Raw genomic sequence first — 20,438 nt, 5'->3', positions numbered from 1 at the left:
TGAAATATACCACTCCAATATTCTACTGGAACATATCATCAGGTGGTCGACCAGAAGAAAATTGTTACGTTAAATAAACTGCTAGGAAAAACCTAAAGATAAAATGCATATGTGGATCAAAAAAAATTTTTTTTAAGTTAAAAAAGCAATCCATACAAAAAGAAGTAACATTTGAAATTCACAAAATTGTAAAAAGTCTGTTTATCCATTTTGATTTTGTGTCCAATTAAAACAAACTTTTAAAATAAAATCAAATTGGTTTTATTCTTCCAAGGGTTGACATACTGGAAGCCGTTCTATTTATTTCACTATAGTTTATTTTATCTATAGTTATAGATAGCTGGTTATCCATGTATATTTCCTAAATAAAAGAGTTAAAGTATGCTTTGTAACTAAATTACATCGGTAAATGCAACACTTGGAGCCAAAAAAGTTTAGAAAAACTTATTTAACTTAGGACATTTTAATATAAAAAATAGCACAGATGTAATGCATACATTGTGAATACTCAATAGAGGAAGACCTGGCTCTACGGGAACTGGTGAATGACTCTGTTCTGCTTTGGGCCAAGGAGGAGTGGTTATCTGCAGCCTTTGTCCCCTTTAGGAAGCAGCATGCACATTGCTATGCAGCCTATGTACACTCATATTAACATTCCTTAGCACTGACTTTTAACTCATTTCACATTGCAGGTTAAGAAAATGAAATGTTCTATGATGGCCTGACAGTTGCAACGTGATGATGGTAGCAATCATGTTAAACAGGACACTGACTCAGAAAAGGTGGGAGGGCTGCCTGGGACTGGCCATCAGGTGGGTTCTAGTGTTCGGGTTTAGGACTCTACGGAAGCATCAGTGTAAACACAAACAGCCCTCTGATAACCTGATGGGTGGGTGTCACTGACTCCAGGCCCCCTGCCCATGAAGTTCCTGCCTGTGCCCTGCCCCTCTATCCCTGCCTGAAATGAATATCTTTAGGTTCTCCTTAGACAGGATACTTCTCTCTCCCCTTTTATTGCTTTGGGAACATGTGGTTCTGGTTATGACCTGTCAGCAGGCCTTGGACAGGGGATAATTTCGACAGAGTATGGTTGCAACTGATGGTAATTTATTTTTCCTCACCCAAATCTATGAATTTAACAGTATAATTTACAAACTGCTTGGCAAAAGTGTTGTTTTCATTCTATTTCCCTCTCTGTCTTGTTATTTGTTTGCCAGGTTTCTAATGGTATAAACTTTTTTCTTTTTGGCATATATTTTAATCATTTATTAAAAGGCATTTTCTCTTTTTGTGTGCATTCTGTTAGGACAGTGGTGTGCATTTAATTCTTTTTGAAGAGAATAAACTTAGAAGTGTCCATTTATCCGTGGAGACTATCCAGGCCTGCTACTGTATTACATTCATTACACTGACGAATAAGCTACATATTACAGCGAGGCTGAAAGACTGCTAGAGTCATACAGCACAATCCTCACAGATGCCCACTCCACTGACTCCTAGTGATAGCTCTGGTTATTGTTTTTATAATGGCCAAGAAAATGAAAAGGAGTGGTATTTCAGCCAAATGGCATTGCTGAAGATTTCAGATATGACATCTAGCCTGTAAGAAAAACTCAAAAGAAATAGAATGATTATCCAATGCAGTATTTAGCTGGTTTTCAACTTGGCAGAAAACAATTCGCTTTGGCCCAGTGTTCAATGTTAAATTAAATAACAGCAGCAAGCCAGGCCGAGAACACGATGTACTCAGCCACTGGCTTGCGGTCTGGGCCCAATTTTGACTACTGAACTGGCTGCACAAATTTTCCCAGAAGATCCAAGGGTACAAGCCCAGAAGGCCATGAAGGCTGTCAGTGATGTCCAGAGCTACTGACCGTGCTGCCCACAGCATGGGCTTGTTTCACCTAGAGTGACTGGGAAGTCTTCCCAAAAGGAGGGGAGTGGCAGGATCAGGAAGGGCCTCGGGGACAGCTTGGCTGCAGAACTCTGTACAGTGGTGACTAGTGCAAGGCTGACCCTGAATGTGGAGGAAAAAATCCGGCAATATTCTTAATTTATTCAACAAGTGTTTATTGAGTACCTAACTACATGCCAAGCACTGTTTAAGGAATACAGTGGTCAGCAGATGGACAAAACAAAAACTTCTGTCCTCTTGGAACTTAAATCCTTGCGGGGAAGACAGACAACAATGTAAACCAATGCTGTAGGCAGTGTCTCACTAGGCTAGCTCTAGAGAAACATCGAGGGGAGTGGGCTGGTGGGTAACGGCAAGGCAGCTGCTAGGATGGGGGTTTGGAGAAGGAATTACTAAGAAAATAACATTTGAACAGAGACCTGAAAAAGGAAATGGAGTGGGAGAGGCTGACATCCAGGGAGGAGGAAAAGGGGGAAAGGTGCAAATGAGACTGAAACCCTGAGTGTGACCGGAGCACAGTGAACTGCGGAGAAGGTGAAGCATAATTTTGGGGTAGGAACACCACCTTGGATTGCTGGAAGGACTCTCTCTGCTTGAGAAGCCATGGGAGGATTCTGAGCAGAAGAGGGACTTGATGTGGTTTATATTCAACAATACTATCCCAGCAGCCATGTGTACTGCAGGCTGTAGCCATGGTGGAGAGAGAGACTTCAGTTATGAGGCTATTACGAAGATTCAGGGAAGACAATTATGGTTTGGAATGAGAAGGCAGCAGTGCAGGTGGCAAGATGCTGTCCAACTTGAGACATGCTGTGACGGTCCAGCCATGAGTTTTGCCGACGAACTGGATGTCAGGTGTGTTAGGATAAAAACGAGGTCTCTGGCAGGAGTCACTGGAGAGACGCAGCTGCCACTGACTGACAAGGAGAGACTGTGGGAGGAGCAGATTAGGATGGATGGGTGGGCAGACCAAGAGTTTAGTTTTGGACCAATGAGGTTAGAGATACTAGATGTCCAAAAGAGATAGCAAGTAGGCACTTGGATGGATATACAAGGGAGAGACCCAGGTATAGAACATTAATTTGGAGTTGTCATCAAAAAGATAGTGATTACAGTCATGAATCAGCCTGGGAGCACTTAACAAGTGAGCAGAGGAAAGAAGGGTGGGTCAAGGAGGACAGAAATCAGCCAGAAGGAGGAGGAGGATGTCCAGGTGAATACAGACACAAGGAACATTCACAGGGAGCAGCCAGATGGGAGAAATGACAGCATCCCTGAATGCGAATGCTAATGATACAACAGAGAGGGGAAGTTGATGATGCCGGAGGGAAAGGAGCTGCCTGCTGGAGGGAAGCCCTTGTAGAGGCGCGAGGTGGGACCAGCACACAGAACCAGAAGGGATGAATTTTCACCCAGAAGAACAGCGGAAAGCCATGCATGCAGCAGCACACAGGCTCTCAGCGAAGTAAATGCGCTGGTCTGGGAGTGAAGCATTTGAACCCAAAGGTGGGGAGGGGAGTGACCAGTGGTCAGATCAGAGATATAGAAGCATGCCTGCGACACTCAAGACATTCCCTTTAAATATAAGGCATGCAGCTGTGGGCGCAGGCTAGGCGATACTGTTCATATGCTGTAGCTAATCTCGGCTTCCACAGCCTCCGAATTAACAACCCCTTATCTACTACCTTTTGTGCTCGAGGTACTGGAACCAGGCTATGCAGGGGAATTAGAGTTGAGTATGAGCCTCTTGCTTCAGGGAGTTGACCACAGTAAGCAAGGCAAGAAGCCTTACGTGTCAGAGGTGAGCTACAAAGCCCAGCTGCCAAGAGTGAAGGGAGATGAGGAAGGGCTCCTTGTCAGAGGCTGCAACAATGAAGGGCTGGAAGGAGAGGGAGGGGTTCAATGCTGGATGGGAAGAGTGCCTTGTAAGCCAGAACTAAGGGGCCTCTAGGGTTACACACTAGCTTCATGAGCAGGATCTGGGGAGGGGCTGGGAGTGGTTTGGGAGAGGGTTTGGAAATGAGGCTTTATGGTGCGATGGGTATTGCTTACTGGGTACGACAGCCTGGACTAAATTTAATAAATAACCACAAAGAATAACAGGGTGGTGCCTTGAAAACAACTGGGCAGCAATATACAGGCTCACTGAAGAAGGGAAGGGAAGGAAGTCGGGAAGCCATGGAGAAGCTAATGCCCCACCCAAGCCCGGAGCCTCCCCTGCCTGAACTGGAGGGTGGCTGAAATGAGCAGGACACAAGACACTCACAGAGGTAGTCAGCTGTGTACAGGTGACAACACCCACAATGGCTCTGGGACTACACGGCCAGCCTCCTGCTGGGGCTGTGTGTTGGGTTCAGTGTCTGAATTGAACCTGAAAAACCCCATTCACACAACATGCAAAAGGTTTCAGTGGCAAACCAAATACCACAATGTCACTCTTGGTATTTGAGGGAGAAAGAGAAAAAAAGGGGCTAAGGACAGTAACAACAGTAACTGCTGAAAAGAAACGCTGAGGAGATTGAAAAATCTTAAGAGATGAGATAGGGAGAAGAGCTAAAAGAAGAAAATAAAATGGAACCAGTGGAAATATGTAAAAATATTGTTTCTTCAAGTGTGTTTCAAAGAGCACTGGTCCCAAAAGATATTCTAAAATTTAAATTGAGTACTTAATCACTTTGTGCTAGCATTTTTATGACTTTAATGGAGTAGAGACTATTTTAATTAATTTACATTTGTGTGTGTGTGTGTGCATGCGTGCGTGTGCGTGTGCGTGTGTGTGTGTGTGTGTGTACCTATGCCAAGGTAAATTTCTATACTTTCTCTTAAAAATAGCAACATCCTTGTTTTAAAGATCATTGTGAGACAGTTCATTCGGGTCTTGCTGCCCAGAGAAGTAAAATCCCTTGCAGTCGTGTTGAGTTTTTTTCAGCTGTTCCTTCTTTACATTATACATAATCACAAACACCTCCTAGATTTTTCATTTAAATTACATATCATTGTTTTTCTTCTGGGACTGTGAAGTCAATCACACTCCTGGAATAATCTACAATCACACTTTGTTTATCCTTTGTAACCTGACTGTGCTTTTGAATTTATAACTCTTGCTCTGTCCCTAATTTCTACTGTAGGCCAAACAGCATACACAACATACAAGTAATAATCAGAAGCATAATTTTTCATATAACACTGTGATACTGGATGCTTTGATATATACCTTCTCTAAAAAAAATCTATCTACTTTTTTATTTTTATCCTAATTTCATGACAGTTACTGCTCTCATTTATTGACTGGCTGACACCCTATGGAAAAGATGATCTATCAGAGCCTTATTACTTACCATCTGGACACTAAAAGTCCACAAGAATTATTACTGTCTTTTGATGAAATAGTTTTATTTTTTCCCTTTGAATTTCTCAAATCATTATTAAGTAATAAAATAGGGAAACAAATTGTCAATAGTAAGTTATCAACTGTGTGCACTTTGAACATAAAGTGAATAATCAAGAAAGGAAGTGGGGGTGGCTGCTTCTGAAATAGATGATTCTTGAGGACGGCATAATTCAGAATGGAAGTTTCCAACCATTCACTTGAAACAACTCTGAAGGAATTAAGATGGAAACCTACTGTGTCCCTCAAATTTTCTTCCAGATTTGTATTTTAGGTCGTAGTCTAGATCTCATATTTATCTCCTAACATTTTTTTCCTGTGGGAGAAAGGATCACCACAGCTTCCTGCACAACGCAGTTGCTGTTTGCAAAAGCCCCTTAGAGCTTTTCCTGCTGCCTGAACTTTGTCATTCACCATCTCATCAAAAAGTATACCTAGTCCTAGTCTATTCTGTATGCTTGCTAGAAGTATCAATATTTCTGAGGTTCAAAAAATGTAGAGCCTAACAAATTGCATGAGATGTATGAAAGGTCTTTCACAGGGCCTAAGAGCTACACACACAGAAGGTGGCCTTTTAGAATTGTGATTAGGACTCACAGTCTTAAGAGAGAGTGAAAGTCATCTACTCTCCAGACTCTCATTTAGTAAACACACAATATCACCTCAAGCAATAAAGGGCTTTAATAAATATGGCTTATATTAATTATGGCATTCTGTTTAATATATTTTAGAACAGAGGGTCTCCAATCATAGGAAGTTTAAAACTCAGGCTGGGCCAAAGAATCATTTGGAGAGCTTTTGAAACATGCAGATGGCTGGGTTCCCCATGGATTCTGGATCAAAGGTCTGAGGTAGGACCCAGGAATCTATTTAACACCTTTGGGGATTCCCTATACAACATGAAGAAAAACCCCACTCTAGAACCATGGCTCCAAATTATGAGTGGGGGAGTTTTTCAGACTATGGCAAAATGAGAAAAAAAATGTAATCGTGTTACTATTTTTAAGACATCTCCTGATATAATAATATCTTACTTTCTCAGCAATCCAATTTCCATCATTGCACTGTTTGAAAAGATCCTTTTATACAATGAAGAGGCAAGCCTGGTGGAATCAAATCCTAGTTTATAACTAGCCACAGTATGTAGAGATTGGAAGACACTGTGAATTGTAAAGGAATTTAACATGTATTGATCAACTGCCTGCTGCTACTAAATTAGATAGGAAGGAAGAAAGGTAACCTTTTTGAAGACCTACTTTATATGCTGGGTACCTTATATAATTTTTATTTAATATTATTCCATGAAGTATAATTAATAACATTCTACAAATGAGAAAACTGAAACAACAGAAGCCATCAGGATAAACAGCTGGTCCTAACCTCAGTGAAAGAGAAGGAATGGGGCTACACCCTGAACCCAGGGTGTCTGACTGTGAAGCCTACTCCTATTTCATTGCACTACAGCGTCCCCCAATATAATACAGAAAACTCGGGTGATTATTGCTCATGCTATGGAATACAAGATTCAAGTTTAAAGTGATCTTGGTCAGTTGTAAAGAAGAGAGCCTAACAAAATAATGAAAAAGAAAAGTGCAGAACAATGCGATAAAGAACTAATAATTCTGAAAAAACAAACAAACAAACAAACAAAAACAAGAGGACAAAGGACTTCTTGGCCAAAGTGCAGAAAAGAAAGATCTGGTAATATAATCAGTACAATTCCGAAATGTACTAGAGTAAAGGCACGCACATAATCTTGGAGCATGATATACTAGTCATCATGTGGATGATGAAAAGGAATCAAAGAAAACAAACATAAATGATTGACAAGGCAGAAAAGAAGGACCACAAAGGAGAAAATGTGCCTGCTGTTGGAGCTTCCCAAGAGTAAGGATCCTTTCTCATCACCTTTGCTGTTTAGCGATTAATAGTCTCTTTAACATGGTGGGCACTTGACAAGTGTTTACTGAATAGATATTGTAAAAGATGCAGGAAGCATTTGTAAAGACAACAGTAGCCATGAGAGGTATGTGTACAGATGGAGAAAAATATTTTTGAACATATAAACTTAAAAGCAGGAATTCAAGTTCTTACAGAGAAACGCTGAGAGAGGCTTTCCCCTGTCTATGCACAATGTAGTCAGTGTTCAATAAAAGAGCAAGTAAATGAATTTTGGTTGTATTCAGTTCATAAAATGGGAATAAATTACAAAGGAGGCTTATTCTGCCCTTGGGTTAAAGAATAGTCACTTGGCACGAGACAGGTTAGTTATTACTGTCCTTCCCAATCTCTAACAAGCCTAAAAATGCTTTATTTTTCTTTTCTTCATTCTCACTGCCATGACCCTGGTCTATTTCTCTTCTGGATTTTTATACCTGACTCCAAAGTAGGCACCTTAGCTAGTGTGTTTAACATACTGTAGCCATATGGATCATCCTAATAGCTCCAATCGAGTCACTCTTTCATTAAAAAAACAAACAAACAAAAAAAAAAAAACCCATAGAGCTTCTAAATGATAATTTCAAAAGGCCTTCCATGAGATAACTCCAACCGCCTTTCCTAATATTATACCACCCATCTTTCTGAAAAACCAAATGGAAATGCCCAATTTCCCCATACCCTCAGTATTTCCCTTCCCAAGGCCTTTGCTCCTGCTGTGTAGGAGCTTTCCCTACTCAATTTGTACAGGTTTGAATCCTTCCCATCTTCAAAGGCCACACATCCCAAATACTGCTCCTAATTGCTTTGCAGAAAAGTATTCTCTCTCCTCCTGAACTTCTAGAGCACCTTGCTTCACCCCTCTTGCACAGAACTTACTATTTTCAACCTTGAATTCAGTTATTTTGGTAAATCCTTTATGTCATATACTAAACATAAATTCCTTGAGACAAAATTAGTCTTACTCATCTTTGTGGCTGTCACATGACATGGCTCATATCTTATCATGTGTCCACAGTGCATGTGACAGCATGTTTGCTGAATCAAAGATCTCTCAGGATAAAGCTCATTTTAGTTTTCCTGTCTTTCTCATTTGTACTCTTTTTTTTTCTATTTAAAGTCGTCAGACATTGGGCAATGGGCATGATGGGAAACAAAAAGGAGGAAAAAGTAGAAGTGAAAAGTGAAGAAAGACAACAAGGAATCTTATGTCATGGTCTCTCCTCCACAGATTTCCAATATTTATAGAGGGTTTATTAAGAGAGGCATCTGTGGCCACCTCTGGATGATCTTATATGAGCAAAAAGACAACATGCTAAGAAAGAAGGAAGATGTCTGAACATGAGCTTCACTGAGGATGACAAGAGATGGCTAGTGCAGAAAAGAAGGATTTTTCTTAGTATGGTGATGACAGATGAAAGTCTACTGTGGTTTGAATGCCCTCTCCAAAATTCATGTTGCAAATTTAGTTGCCATTGTAACAGTCAGCATTAAGAGGTGGAGCCCTTAAGAGGTGACTAAATGATGAGGTCAGAGTTCTCATGAGTGGATTACTGTTGTTATTGTGGGAGTGGGTTTCTGATTCAGTTTGGTCTAATTTCTGCTGTCTCATGTGCTTGCTCTGCCTTCTGTCATGAGATGACCCTATCAAATACCAGCACAATGCTCTCGGACTTCCCAGTCTCCAGAACCATGAGTCAAATAAACTTTTATTGTTTATAAATGACCCAATTTGTGGTATTCTGTTATAGCAGCAGAAAACAGACTAAGACAAAATCCTTACTAGAAAATTTGCTGGCCAAACTTTCATCAATGATAAAAAGAAACTAACAGAAATTCAGAGCATGGAAAGAAATACGAGTGGCAAAACATATTTTCAGCACTCAAAGCTGTGAAATATATATCCATCAATGAGTACAATGTTAACTGGGTACATAGCAGAGAGACATGAAGTGAGTATCTGTCAAGAATAAACTGTTATAAACTCAATACTTGTAATTAAATATAGGTCATTTGTCATGATCTTATGGAATTTGTTTTAGAAATCTTTAGCCAAAAGTTCTGCTATATAGTCATTACAATGGTCCGGGGCTCTTCAGAAAGTAGAAAAACAGAAAAGTGTCTAATAAGATGTTAGTAGGATTCAAATTATTAAAAGTAATTTTATATAATAAAATGGCTATCCCATTCCTATGAGCATTTTCTGACTTCTTTGTTACTCAGAAAGCAGAAATATAAATAATTCCCATTATTAACTCCCTAAATTGGCTAAAAGACACATGTCACTTCGATGTGGTCTTTACTTATGTGCATGTATGTGCATTTGTACATAAACATATACTAATAGCTAAAGAAATTATTCAGACATATAAGGAGAACCCAATGAATTGGTAGTTTAATCACAAAGACTTTTGTTTGGTTTTATATTAACTGCGAAGAGATATAAAATACAATCCTGAGTAAAAAAGACGAAATTAAATCACTGTAAGGACAACACCTATACCAAATCTCAGACAAAAGTTGGCATGCCTGTATGTGTTTTGACCGAGAGCTCTAACTTGAATATACTATAATTAATAATAAGCCATAATTAATAACTGCATCATTAGCAACACCAATAAGTAAATTACACATACTAAATTGAACATCAATTATACTGCTCAAGTGATGCATTGCTTGGATATTTACTAGAGTGAATGGAAAAGCTCATCAGAGATACTGATCAATACGCTAAGCAGATGCCATTTATTAACTCCTAGGCAGGTGCCAAGTTTATTTTCAAATAGTTTCTCAGAGATACTTATTCCTTTAAACAGGAAAACAGCATGTTGAAGAAAATTCATGGCTAAGACCTACTTCTAAACAAGGCCTCTCATTCCCTTGCAAATAACTTTCTATTTGTCTACTTTCATACCTAGTATCTGAAAGGTATGAAGGTTATTACATGACATAATCTATAATCCATATTAATAGAGTTCTATTAAAGTGCATCCCCCCATGCTCTCTTGAGAACTGATGTTGCTGAAGGATAAACATAAAGAAATGCATTCTCATTTAAACTAAGGATACTGAGGGACAAAGAAACCTCCAATGGCCAGGAAAGGGACCCTGGTGTTCTATTCAGTGTGCTGGGTGGCAGCGAAGTACAAAATAGGTTTTGCTCTGTTTTGGGCTATTACTATTTGAAATAAAATAGCTGTATTTGAAAATGCAGTAAGCTTTTTCATCAGCATCACCAACACCAGCATTGGTTGTCATTGCCAGCAGCAAGATAACAGCCTGAGTCATGCTGATGCTGCTTACATCCCAAAGACAGGTAAATGGAAAATATCATCAGTGGGAGATTCATTACAGGTCTTTACATGTGATAGAATAATAATGTCTCTCTCTTGCTTTGGTGCTCTTGGAGATCACAGCATCCACATGGTGTTCATGCAGATAATACCTTACAAATCATCAAGAAATCCATTCATTTTCCCAGAAGTTCAATTTGAACATCTCTGAAGAGCTACAGTGTTAACTTGGGATTGGCAGTGGCCTGTATTAAATATCGAGTCATCTTGAAAGCCTCATGGGCCATAAGACAATCCTATATTAGAGTAACAACAACAAAGCCACATAAGAAGCACCAGAACTGCTATTTCTACTGTCTTACCTTGGAGCCAGCTTTGTGCTCTACTCTATGTATGTTTTTGCACTTGATGTCTCACCATTATGAGGTAAAGAAACAGTATGCTCCCTGTTTTACAGATATGGAAGCTGAGCTGTTGAGAGATCAAGAGATTTGCCCAAGAAGCCTGGACTTGAACCCACTACTTGCTGTGTACATGCTTTCTAAACTGTGTGCATTGGGTTCCAGAGTTCCTGTGTGAACTTCCCTTTTAAAATCACAGTCAGGAAAACCGTTAAGTACACATTCCTAAGTAACATATTGGAAAACTGCCTGAGGAAGTGGGCCATGTGGGTTTGAAGATGATCTGGAGTCTATCCCTGAGGGACACTTTCCCATCATCTGTACCAGTAGGGACAGGAGAAGAAACAAATTCCAGCAGGAAGCTCAGCTTTATCCTAAGTGGCCCACTGTGAACTTGACATTTTTTTTTTAAGACTTTTGATCTCTCTAATAAAGCTTGCAAATGTTGCATTTTATTCCACAGTACATCAATTTTGACAACGAAAGTTTTTGCATTATTTATCATCAAAGAAAGTGATGTTCTCCGAAGAGGCACCGTGCTTGGGCTTGCAGCTTCATGGAGCCCTGGCTTTCCAGCCAACAAGCATTTGAGATGGGACAGCAGCTGGACAAGGGCTCTTGCTCAACAGTTCAACCATGGAGAGTGATCTCTACGGCCCTTTTCCTAAGGACAATCTCCCCAGACAGAGATTATTTAAAGAATATAGGGTAGCTAAGCTGAAAAAGCCTTGACTTGAGAATCAGAAATGAAAGCCAAATCCAAGATCCCCTCACATTAAAAACAAAAATGGCAATTCTAAGAGTAGAAGAGTAGTATGTGCATGTTGTGGATTGGGGAGGCAGGCAATATTTTTAGCATGCTAGAATCTTAGAAGCCAATTTTATTTTATTTTTCTCTTTTTGAGGCAGAGTTTCACTCTTGTTGCCCAAGCTGGAGTGTACCTTGGCTCACGGAAACCTCCGCCTCCCAGGTTCAAGTGATTCTCCTGCCTTAGCCTCCCAAGTAGCTGGGATTACAGGCATGCGCCACCATGACAGGCTAATAATTTTGTATTTTCAGTAGAGATGGGGTTTCTCCATGTTGGTCAGTCTGGTTTCGAACTCCCAACCTCAAGTGATCCACCCACGTTGGCCTCTCAAAATACTGGGATTACAGGTGTGAGCCACCAAGCCTGACCAGAAGTTAATTTTTAAAAGACTTTAGGCCTCACTCTCAGCCCACTGAAGACATGGAAGAACATGTTTCAACATCGATGCTGATGAAAAGGCAAATGAAGTGCACCTGCTCTAAGGACTGTGCTTTTTCTCCTTTCATTCACTGGCCTGAATTCTCTCTTGATTCTTTGACAAGGTTGGTGGAAGTATTTAAAACAAGAATACTTTCTCCAAAAGGGGTGTTGTTTATTCTAAATGTATCCTTGATACTTTCTCGATCTGCTGCCTCCTCTACATCCTGCTGTCTTATGATGATGAAAAATATTCTGACTTCCTTCCCATTCTGAATGGATCTAATATATTGGATTACAACCATAAATATTTTCAAATAACTCTTGCAAGTACCAGGCATTTTATAATAATTTTAATCTTAAAGTATTTATTTACAAGACAGCCTAAATCCAAAGTCAACCACAACATCAATCACATAGCAGTATAACACAGCTCTTTCCCTACAGATGCTAATGGACATCACTGGGATCTTTAAACTTAAAGCTGTCAGACAGAATTTTGATTCCTTATATTTTAAATTGTAATAATAATTTTCTAAAATAAAGGAATGAAAATCAAAATATCACAACTGGTGTCTATCAACAGTATAGCCGGTAAACAGCAACTATGTGTCTAGTTAGTTACTGGAGTAAAGAGAAAGAACTAGTGACACAGATGTTGCCATTCAGTTTTGATAAATACTTAAGAAACATTCAGGCCTTTCTCATTTGTATTAATATCAAGAATAAACTGGTTTAATTTTACTTAAAGGCTGAAATATTTCCTTATCCAAAAGGCAAGGACAATTTAACTATCAATATAAAATCTTTCATACAAAAATCTTCAAGTGTTTTTTAAACCACAAGTACTTTCTTTTTCACAGTATTTTGTATCTTCTACCAAACTCTTGGCTAATTTTGAGCTCAAAACTTTCAGTGTTCTTTTTAGATATGCAAATTAATATCAAAATTAAAAGGTAGGTTTCCTAAAATATAAAATTTCAATATATGTTGTTGAAGCCAGAAAGCTCTATGCCTTAAGCAAACAAAAGGCAGTATAAAATACTGTTTTGTTTTCCTTTATCACACTGCTGACAGAAAGGAAAAACACAAAACAATATCAAAAAGTTAAACTGTTCTTATACATTGAAAATATTTTACACAGAAATTATTGGCCAGGTGCAGTGGCTCACGCCTGTAATCCCAGCACTTTGGGAGGCCAACGTGGGTGGATAACGAGGTCAGGAGTTCAAGACCAGCCTGACCAACATGGTAAACCCCATCTCTACTAAATATACAAAAATTAACCAAGCGTGGTGGCACCTAGCTATAGTTTCAGCTACTCAGGAGGCTGAGGTGGGAGAATCACTTGAACCTGGGAGGCAAAGGTTACAGTAAGCCGAGATCACACCACAGCACTCTAGCCTGGGCAACAAGAGCAAGACTCCATCTCAAAAAAAAAAAAAAAAAAAAAAATCTTAAGTTTACATAATAAAAATGGAAAATCTTGGGAGGCCAAGGCGGGCGGATCACAAGGTCAGGAGTTCAAGACTATCCTGGCCAACATGGTGAAACCCCATCTCTACTAAAAATATGAAAAGTAGCTGGGCGTGGTGGTGCGCGCCTTATTCTCAGCTACTCCAGAGGCTAAGGCAGGAGAATCGCTTGAACCTGGAGGCAGAAGTTGCACTGAGCTGAGATCGTGCCATGGCACTCCAGTCTGGGAGAGAGAGTGAGACTTCGTCTCAAAAACTAATAATAAATAAATAAATAAATAAATAAACATGGAAAACAAATTCAGTGCAATATACAGATTTTAAAATATATCACTTCTGAAATCAAATACTTGATATTTGACTCAGTATTTCATTACAAAAAATGACAAGAAAAAAGGGACAGCATCCTCCATGGTATGCCTGTATCCTCTCACCATTTTCTTGTAGCTAGATTGTTTTATAGATGAAACTGCCACAGCAACACATAAAAGAACAAAAAAGGGCAATAAATCAACAGTGACACTACAGCCCATTAAAATGCAGTCAGCTGGTATTGCAGTAAGAATAAAATTTTACCCTCATTTTACATTCTTTCTAGCTAGAAAGGAAATTTCAGAATCCTCAAGCAGCCCTTAAAAGAGAGGCTGAAAATTAAACCACATTCTCCTCATGCCAACCCTCTATATTAACTTCCATAGCCAAAACACACAGCACATATCCCCCTGTGGCATTTAATATGAAATGCCCACAACAGTGTATATGAATTGTTAATCATCTATATTTACAGAATACTGCATGACAAAAAAAACGAGATACTAGTTAGTTGGAAAATGGTAGTTTTAAATTAGCCACTACTTTCAATCAGTTGGTTATCTGCTTAAATGAAGAGCTTAGTCATTTTTTATTTGCAAAGAAACCTAAAAAAGGCATTTTATTCCCTTAATTTTTATCCAAAATTCTCTCAAAAGGTTAAATTCAAACTTCTGACACTAAAAATGACTCTGGTATCATATAGATAGTATGAGAGAGTATGTTTTCAAGTGCAACTGAGTATGTGTTAGTTCATTACCCACTTACCATTATTACAAATAGTTTAAGATGTTGGTAAGCTCATGGAAATGGAGCATTTATTGAACTGTTTATGCTCGTCTTAACAAAGGCCCTAAATATAAGTTCCTGCAGAGCAAACAGCATACCCTACACTTCCATGAATGTTCCTCCTCTCTAACGTAGAGCTCAAAATATGGCCAGCTCTCCGAGGGGGTGAAAGTTCATCAATGGAAACAATGAATGAATGAAGGACTGCTTCTCTAGTACAGTAGAGGACAGTGCTCACAGAAAAGCTCCCTAAAGCTACATATTTCAGGGACTGAAAGCTGCAATTTTGGTTTCTGTCAGAGCTAAATTGCATGCACTCTTTGAAGGGAAGCTGACCAGAGGAGGTCTATGTATCTCTCGGTCCAGTTGCACCTGCTGAAATCCCATTCACCCTCACTGCAGTCACAGCTGGTAGTGCGACTGTAACAGGGATGTTATTTTTTTTTTAAAGAAAAGCAGTGTGGAATTTAGTTCACCCTTCAAGAGAATTTTACCTTTTGCAAATAACTTCATCCCATCCAAATATATATACATATAGCTGGACTCTGAGTGCTGTTCATATGCCAAGCACTGAGTGCCAAGCTGAAGAAAGTTTACAGATACATAAAATATGGCCCCTGGAAGGGATTCTAAGCATTCCTTTGTTATGGCTGACCCTGCCCCTTAAGTTCCCTAGCATGTGCTCCACCACACTGGCTGCAGCTGATCCATTCTCCATGACCAGCATTTACTGTATTAATTTCCTGGCTTTTATCTCTTCTATTCACATCTACTTACTCTGTTCCTTTTTTTCCAGTGTGTTGGACAGTTTTCATTTCTTATAGTTTTACTTCCATTTCTTATAATTTTACTTCTTTTGGCCTTTTTCATCTCTTCTCCAACGTTTCTGGTGTGGCTGGAGTATACAGTGCAAACCTGATCCTGTCTGTCCCCCTGAAACACTTCAACTGCTTCCCACTGCTCCTGGGATCAAGACCAGAGTCCTTAACGTAAGGTACATGGACATAGTTGCCTTGATCTTCCTGTACAACCTTACTGCTCACCCCACATATCCTTTTTGCTCTCTGCTCTCCAGCCATGATGAGCTTTCTGAAATTATTCATATCTGACCATGCTTCATCGCAGCACAGGACCTTTGTACCTGCCAGTCCTGCTACTGACTAAGCTAACATTCAGTGAACAATCCCACCATCTTCAGTCCATATACTATCCTCCTTGCTACTCAGTGTGGCTAAGATCTGATCAGTTATATCTTCTTCTTACAAATAGAGAACCGTGGGTCCACAGAAGGACAGACATTATCTACCTGCATCTTAGCTCTGCCATAGCTTACTACAGATAAAGAGAAGTTAGGATGTGAGGTGGGGTCTGACAGGTGGGAAGTAGAGAAGTGGACAGACACAGCAAGCAGAGTAGGAGAAAAACAGATAAAATTGGTGGGTGTGGGTGGGCCATTCTCTTAAAAAATCAATTAACAGTCAATCTTTTTTTTATGGCTCTTGCCGAAAGAAACGGCTGATTGAAATTACACTTCCATAAGTAGGTCGAAAAACCATAGGTTTATTTTATTTGCAATGGTAAAGTTTATTAAATTTGTGTGTGTATATATATATATATTACATATTTTGTGATTTTTCATAAAGTGACATAAAATCAGTCAAAAGAAGACAAACCAATTTCAAAATATTCTTTCCCTCAATCAAAATGTGTTTGAAATTTACTCACAATAATAAATGAAAGCTAAAAAATACCTAGGAATAAATTTATTAAGCAATGTCATCAACTGTTATTCATCCAGTCATTCAGTAAACAACTTGAAACATCTTCTGGGTGCCTGCAAGCTACACTGGGAACAAGACAGACAGACAAAGCTGTTTTATGCTTTTGTGAGTTGAGACACCTAGGGTTTGTTTGCAATGGAAAGGTCTAACGACTTAAAATATATATACATAGCATTCTCCATAGCATGTCAGAGTTGGCTGGGTTGTTAAATTATAAACAAAGTTACCTTAATTTAAAATAAATAGCCTAGATATATGTATAAAAAAGTTTTAAAAGAGAAATTCTTAGCATGTATAGCTTTCTATTTTCTTTCCAACTCATTTCTGTATTATGAACAGTGAAGCACAAGATAAATGGAAGAAAGAGACTAGGGGCGTTTCCAATTTCTAGAACTTTCTCTGTGTGTACTCCTTAGAGTAGGATTTCTGAGGTAGACAGAATCTTCATTCCAATCCGACATTCTACTCCCCTTTACTATCGCCTAAATCTAGTTAGTAACTTAGCAAAGCATTTTTTTTTAACTGTGGATGACAACTCATTAATGGGAAATGAAATCAATTTAGAAGGTAGCAACCATAATTTTTTTTAAAAATGAAAACGAATAATATAGAACAGAATACAAAAATCAAGGTATATCTTATGTATGCATTGAATAGTGTTGGAAGTACAGTTTTAAAAGTTTTTGTTGCATTTAAACTTACAGGTATGGATATGTGTATATACAGTACTGGGTGATAGTGTATTTCTTATTGATTGGGGTCAAGAAGTTTAAGCAACACTCCCTAGTCCAATAACAGGAATGCTCATGAAATGTCCTACCCTTCCACAGACTCCTTCTTTGGAACCCTGCTGACATATGGGCCATTCAATGAACTCAGTCAAGAATTATTTATGAGCACTTTTTCTCTGAGACAGAGTTTCATTCTGTCACCCAGGCTGGAGAGCAGTGGCTTGATTTCAGCTCACTGCAATCTCTGCCTCCTGGGTTCAAGCAATTCTGCTGCCTCAGCCTCCTAAGTAGCTATCATGCCTGGCACAGTCCTAGGTGCTGGGGTCAGATCACCAGGGTTCTTGTTTTCTTTGGTGTTAGAAAAGTGGGGGAGGGCCCACCTACACCAAGAGAAACCTAACGAGCAAGCACTGCATACCAGTACAAAAGGAACAGCAAGGCGAAGGACTCATGATCTCACAAAAGCTTTCCAGTGCAAGCACAGCATCAAATAGGATTTGTAGGGGCAAGATGTCAGACAAGTTAAAATAAAATGAACAAAAAAGAGCTGAAGGCACTTCAGAGCGTATACCTCCTGTATTTTCTATTGGCTTCTGGAAGGGACAGGATTGATCTACTAAACACAACTGTTCAGTGGGTCGCAGATGTAAAACATTTGGAGCTATCCCACTGGCCATTTCCTAAGCTGTTTACCACAGTGAGAAATGGTTTGAAATACAGGACCTTTGGTTCTCATGAGTTATAAAACTGCTGTCTTTTCTTAGCTTTGCTAAATAATAGGTATGATACTAATTTTCCACTCATCTGAGTATGCACATGTGTAGGTTTTGGAGTTATTAATGCAAATGTACTTGATGCCAGGGTGTCTAGGCAACCATACAAAGTAAAATTCCTGAAGAGTCAATCCATACGTGGCACATATAAGGTACTCAATAAATGTCAAATAAATGATTGAATGAATTAAGTGTCAGGCTTGCAGTCTGACTCATGAATAAATCTCTTAAAAAAGACAGTGTTACTGCTATCAAAGTTGATGGCTGATGCAAATGGAAAATGCAAAAGAAATATTACTTGAGTGTGAATTTATCTGGGTAAGATTAACCATCATTAAAACCGGCAGTAAATACTGAAGAAAGAACAAGAGTAGTTTTTTACTAGTTTTTGAGGCTTATTCTGATACTTCATCATTTTAATCCCTAATAAACCAAAGTAAATGAGGTAGATCACCTGCAGCCCTTAAGAGGAATGGCAGCCACACACTGCAGCTGTGTGTGTCCTTCAGACTAGCTCCAAAATAATGACACTCACTGGATCAGAATGCCTTATGACACGGGCTGTTTTATGAAGTATCTTCTCAATCAGGCAAGTTTTAAAGTGAAAGCTGTATTCAGAAGTGCCACTTATTTCATTCCTAGTAAACAACATGTTTCATTTGAAGTTAGTGGATTACAGGTAAAGCTTGGGAAAAGGACTACTGATTTACATTTTGTAAGTACTTGTTTTATGAGGTGGGAACAACTCATTTTTAACAATGTACATGAGTCTGCTGCCGGCTCAGATACAATGTGTGGTCACAGTTGCTGAAGGATCTCAATAACCTTCAAGATGGACTCCTAAGCCTATGCAGAGTGTCACAGGCCAGTCCTGAAATGTGAAGGTTTTAGAGTGGAGGACTTATGTTAAGAAAGACACTATCCCTCAAGTATTTTTACTCATAGGAAGAACAGTTCAGAAATCCAGGAGAAGGAATAGTCTGTAACAAGTAGAACTTTAATCAGGAAAAGAAATATCCTTAAAAGAAATGTGAAAGCAAGGAAAACAGAACTGTCAATAAATTGATAGATTTTCGGCCATGTAATAGAGAACTGAAAATATATACAGAATTCCAATGGAGAAGGAAATAGAATTATTCCATATTTCTTTACTTTATAACATCAGTCTATAATTTTCCTGAGGCTTAGTTTGCTTCATTGTCCAAAATAATAAGTTAACAACTTAAACATTTATAATTTTTTACCATGAGTTAAGCTTTACCATTTTCTTAAATGTTAGGGGACATTGCCTAGTTTCACACACAAAAAACAATGGCTGGAGTGAAAATTATATAGAAAGTAAGTCTGTGCTTCTTACTTGGATTTCATCAGACCTAGACTGTATGCAGGTGCTTCTGAAACCAGAATTTTGAGTCCTGTGCATGTAATTGTGTTAGAAATCTTGACAATGACTTGCTTCTGTTGCAGCAAAAAAGTTTGTCTTCTGGAGTTCACTAACTACTCACCTTCAATGTGAAGTAATTTACTGGACTCTTTTCCTATGTGAATGTATAGAGAAGTTACAAGGCTTTAGAGGGAAGAGTGAACAAGCTAATTTCTCTTGGTATAAAGAAGCGAAGTTCAACTCTATGACTCTAAGCCATTCAATTTTTCTAAACTTTCCTAAATTATTCAAAGCATTTGACTTGCAGATATGCCACTGTATGATTTATATAAATGCTGTGCTTTAAAACAAGGATCTATAAGGAATGCAATCAGCTCTGCAACTATTGTACATACATGCAAAGCTGTTAGAACACTGTCACCCTAAACGCCTTTGGGGGCCTTCATTTAATAAAACTGGCAGCCAACATTGTGTATAGCTAAATGTATGTGCAAACTAGACCAGGCAAGGTAAAACACGAACCTCTTGGACTCTTAAATCTCAACACCATTTTAGACTACTTTGGAAAACTAGTAATAGATCTTTACATATTTTGTTGGAAACGCTGTTTGATGTTATTGCTATTTCAAGTCCAGCAAATTTCATTTCTATATAACAGTAGGCTAGAAAGAAACATACCAACAGACCAAACACACAATGAAAACATGCAGTGGAGTTGTACTTAATGCATGGATATAAATGTGCACATAGAAGAGGCCAAGCATGTCACTTAATTTAATACAAGCAAAGGTCTGTACCAAGGTTCTGAAACACTGTAAACAGGCCTTAAGCAAAAGGAAATGTAGAGGGGAAACAAAGCTGAGAAAAATGAGCAGGAAATGGGCAAGATGACTCATCTATACTTGAACATCTGACCTGTTAGTTGGCCGTCGCCTGCAGCGGGGGCGATGCGAATGTAAGGTGTTGTAAGCTGAGTCACGATTATCGCAGCTAAGGCAAAGGAGGATTTCCAGGTCAGCATGCATGAGGGAAAAA

General features: G+C 38.9%; 1 protein-coding gene across 12 annotated transcripts in view; it reads right to left on the bottom strand.

Annotated features, from left to right (window-relative positions):
• The window catches only part of PTPRM (protein tyrosine phosphatase receptor type M), an 836,104-nt gene that overhangs the window by 262,627 nt on the left and 553,039 nt on the right, over window positions 1-20,438 (bottom strand). For 7 of the 12 annotated variants that reach the window (XM_074383756.1, XM_074383758.1, XM_074383757.1 and 4 more), the window contains one exon: window positions 20,319-20,393. The exons of the other annotated variants lie outside the window; for them this stretch is intronic. In XM_074383756.1, the coding sequence (XP_074239857.1) occupies window positions 20,319-20,393 (75 nt within the window). The remainder of the gene's footprint in view (window positions 1-20,318; window positions 20,394-20,438) is intronic. 12 annotated transcript variants of the gene reach the window in all.

This window comes from Saimiri boliviensis, chromosome 13 (genome assembly GCF_048565385.1).
Source record: "Saimiri boliviensis isolate mSaiBol1 chromosome 13, mSaiBol1.pri, whole genome shotgun sequence".
Lineage (NCBI taxonomy): Eukaryota > Metazoa > Chordata > Mammalia > Primates > Cebidae > Saimiri > Saimiri boliviensis.
The sequence above is the reverse complement of the archived record's forward strand: the minus strand, read 5'-3'. Positions and strand labels throughout refer to the sequence as shown.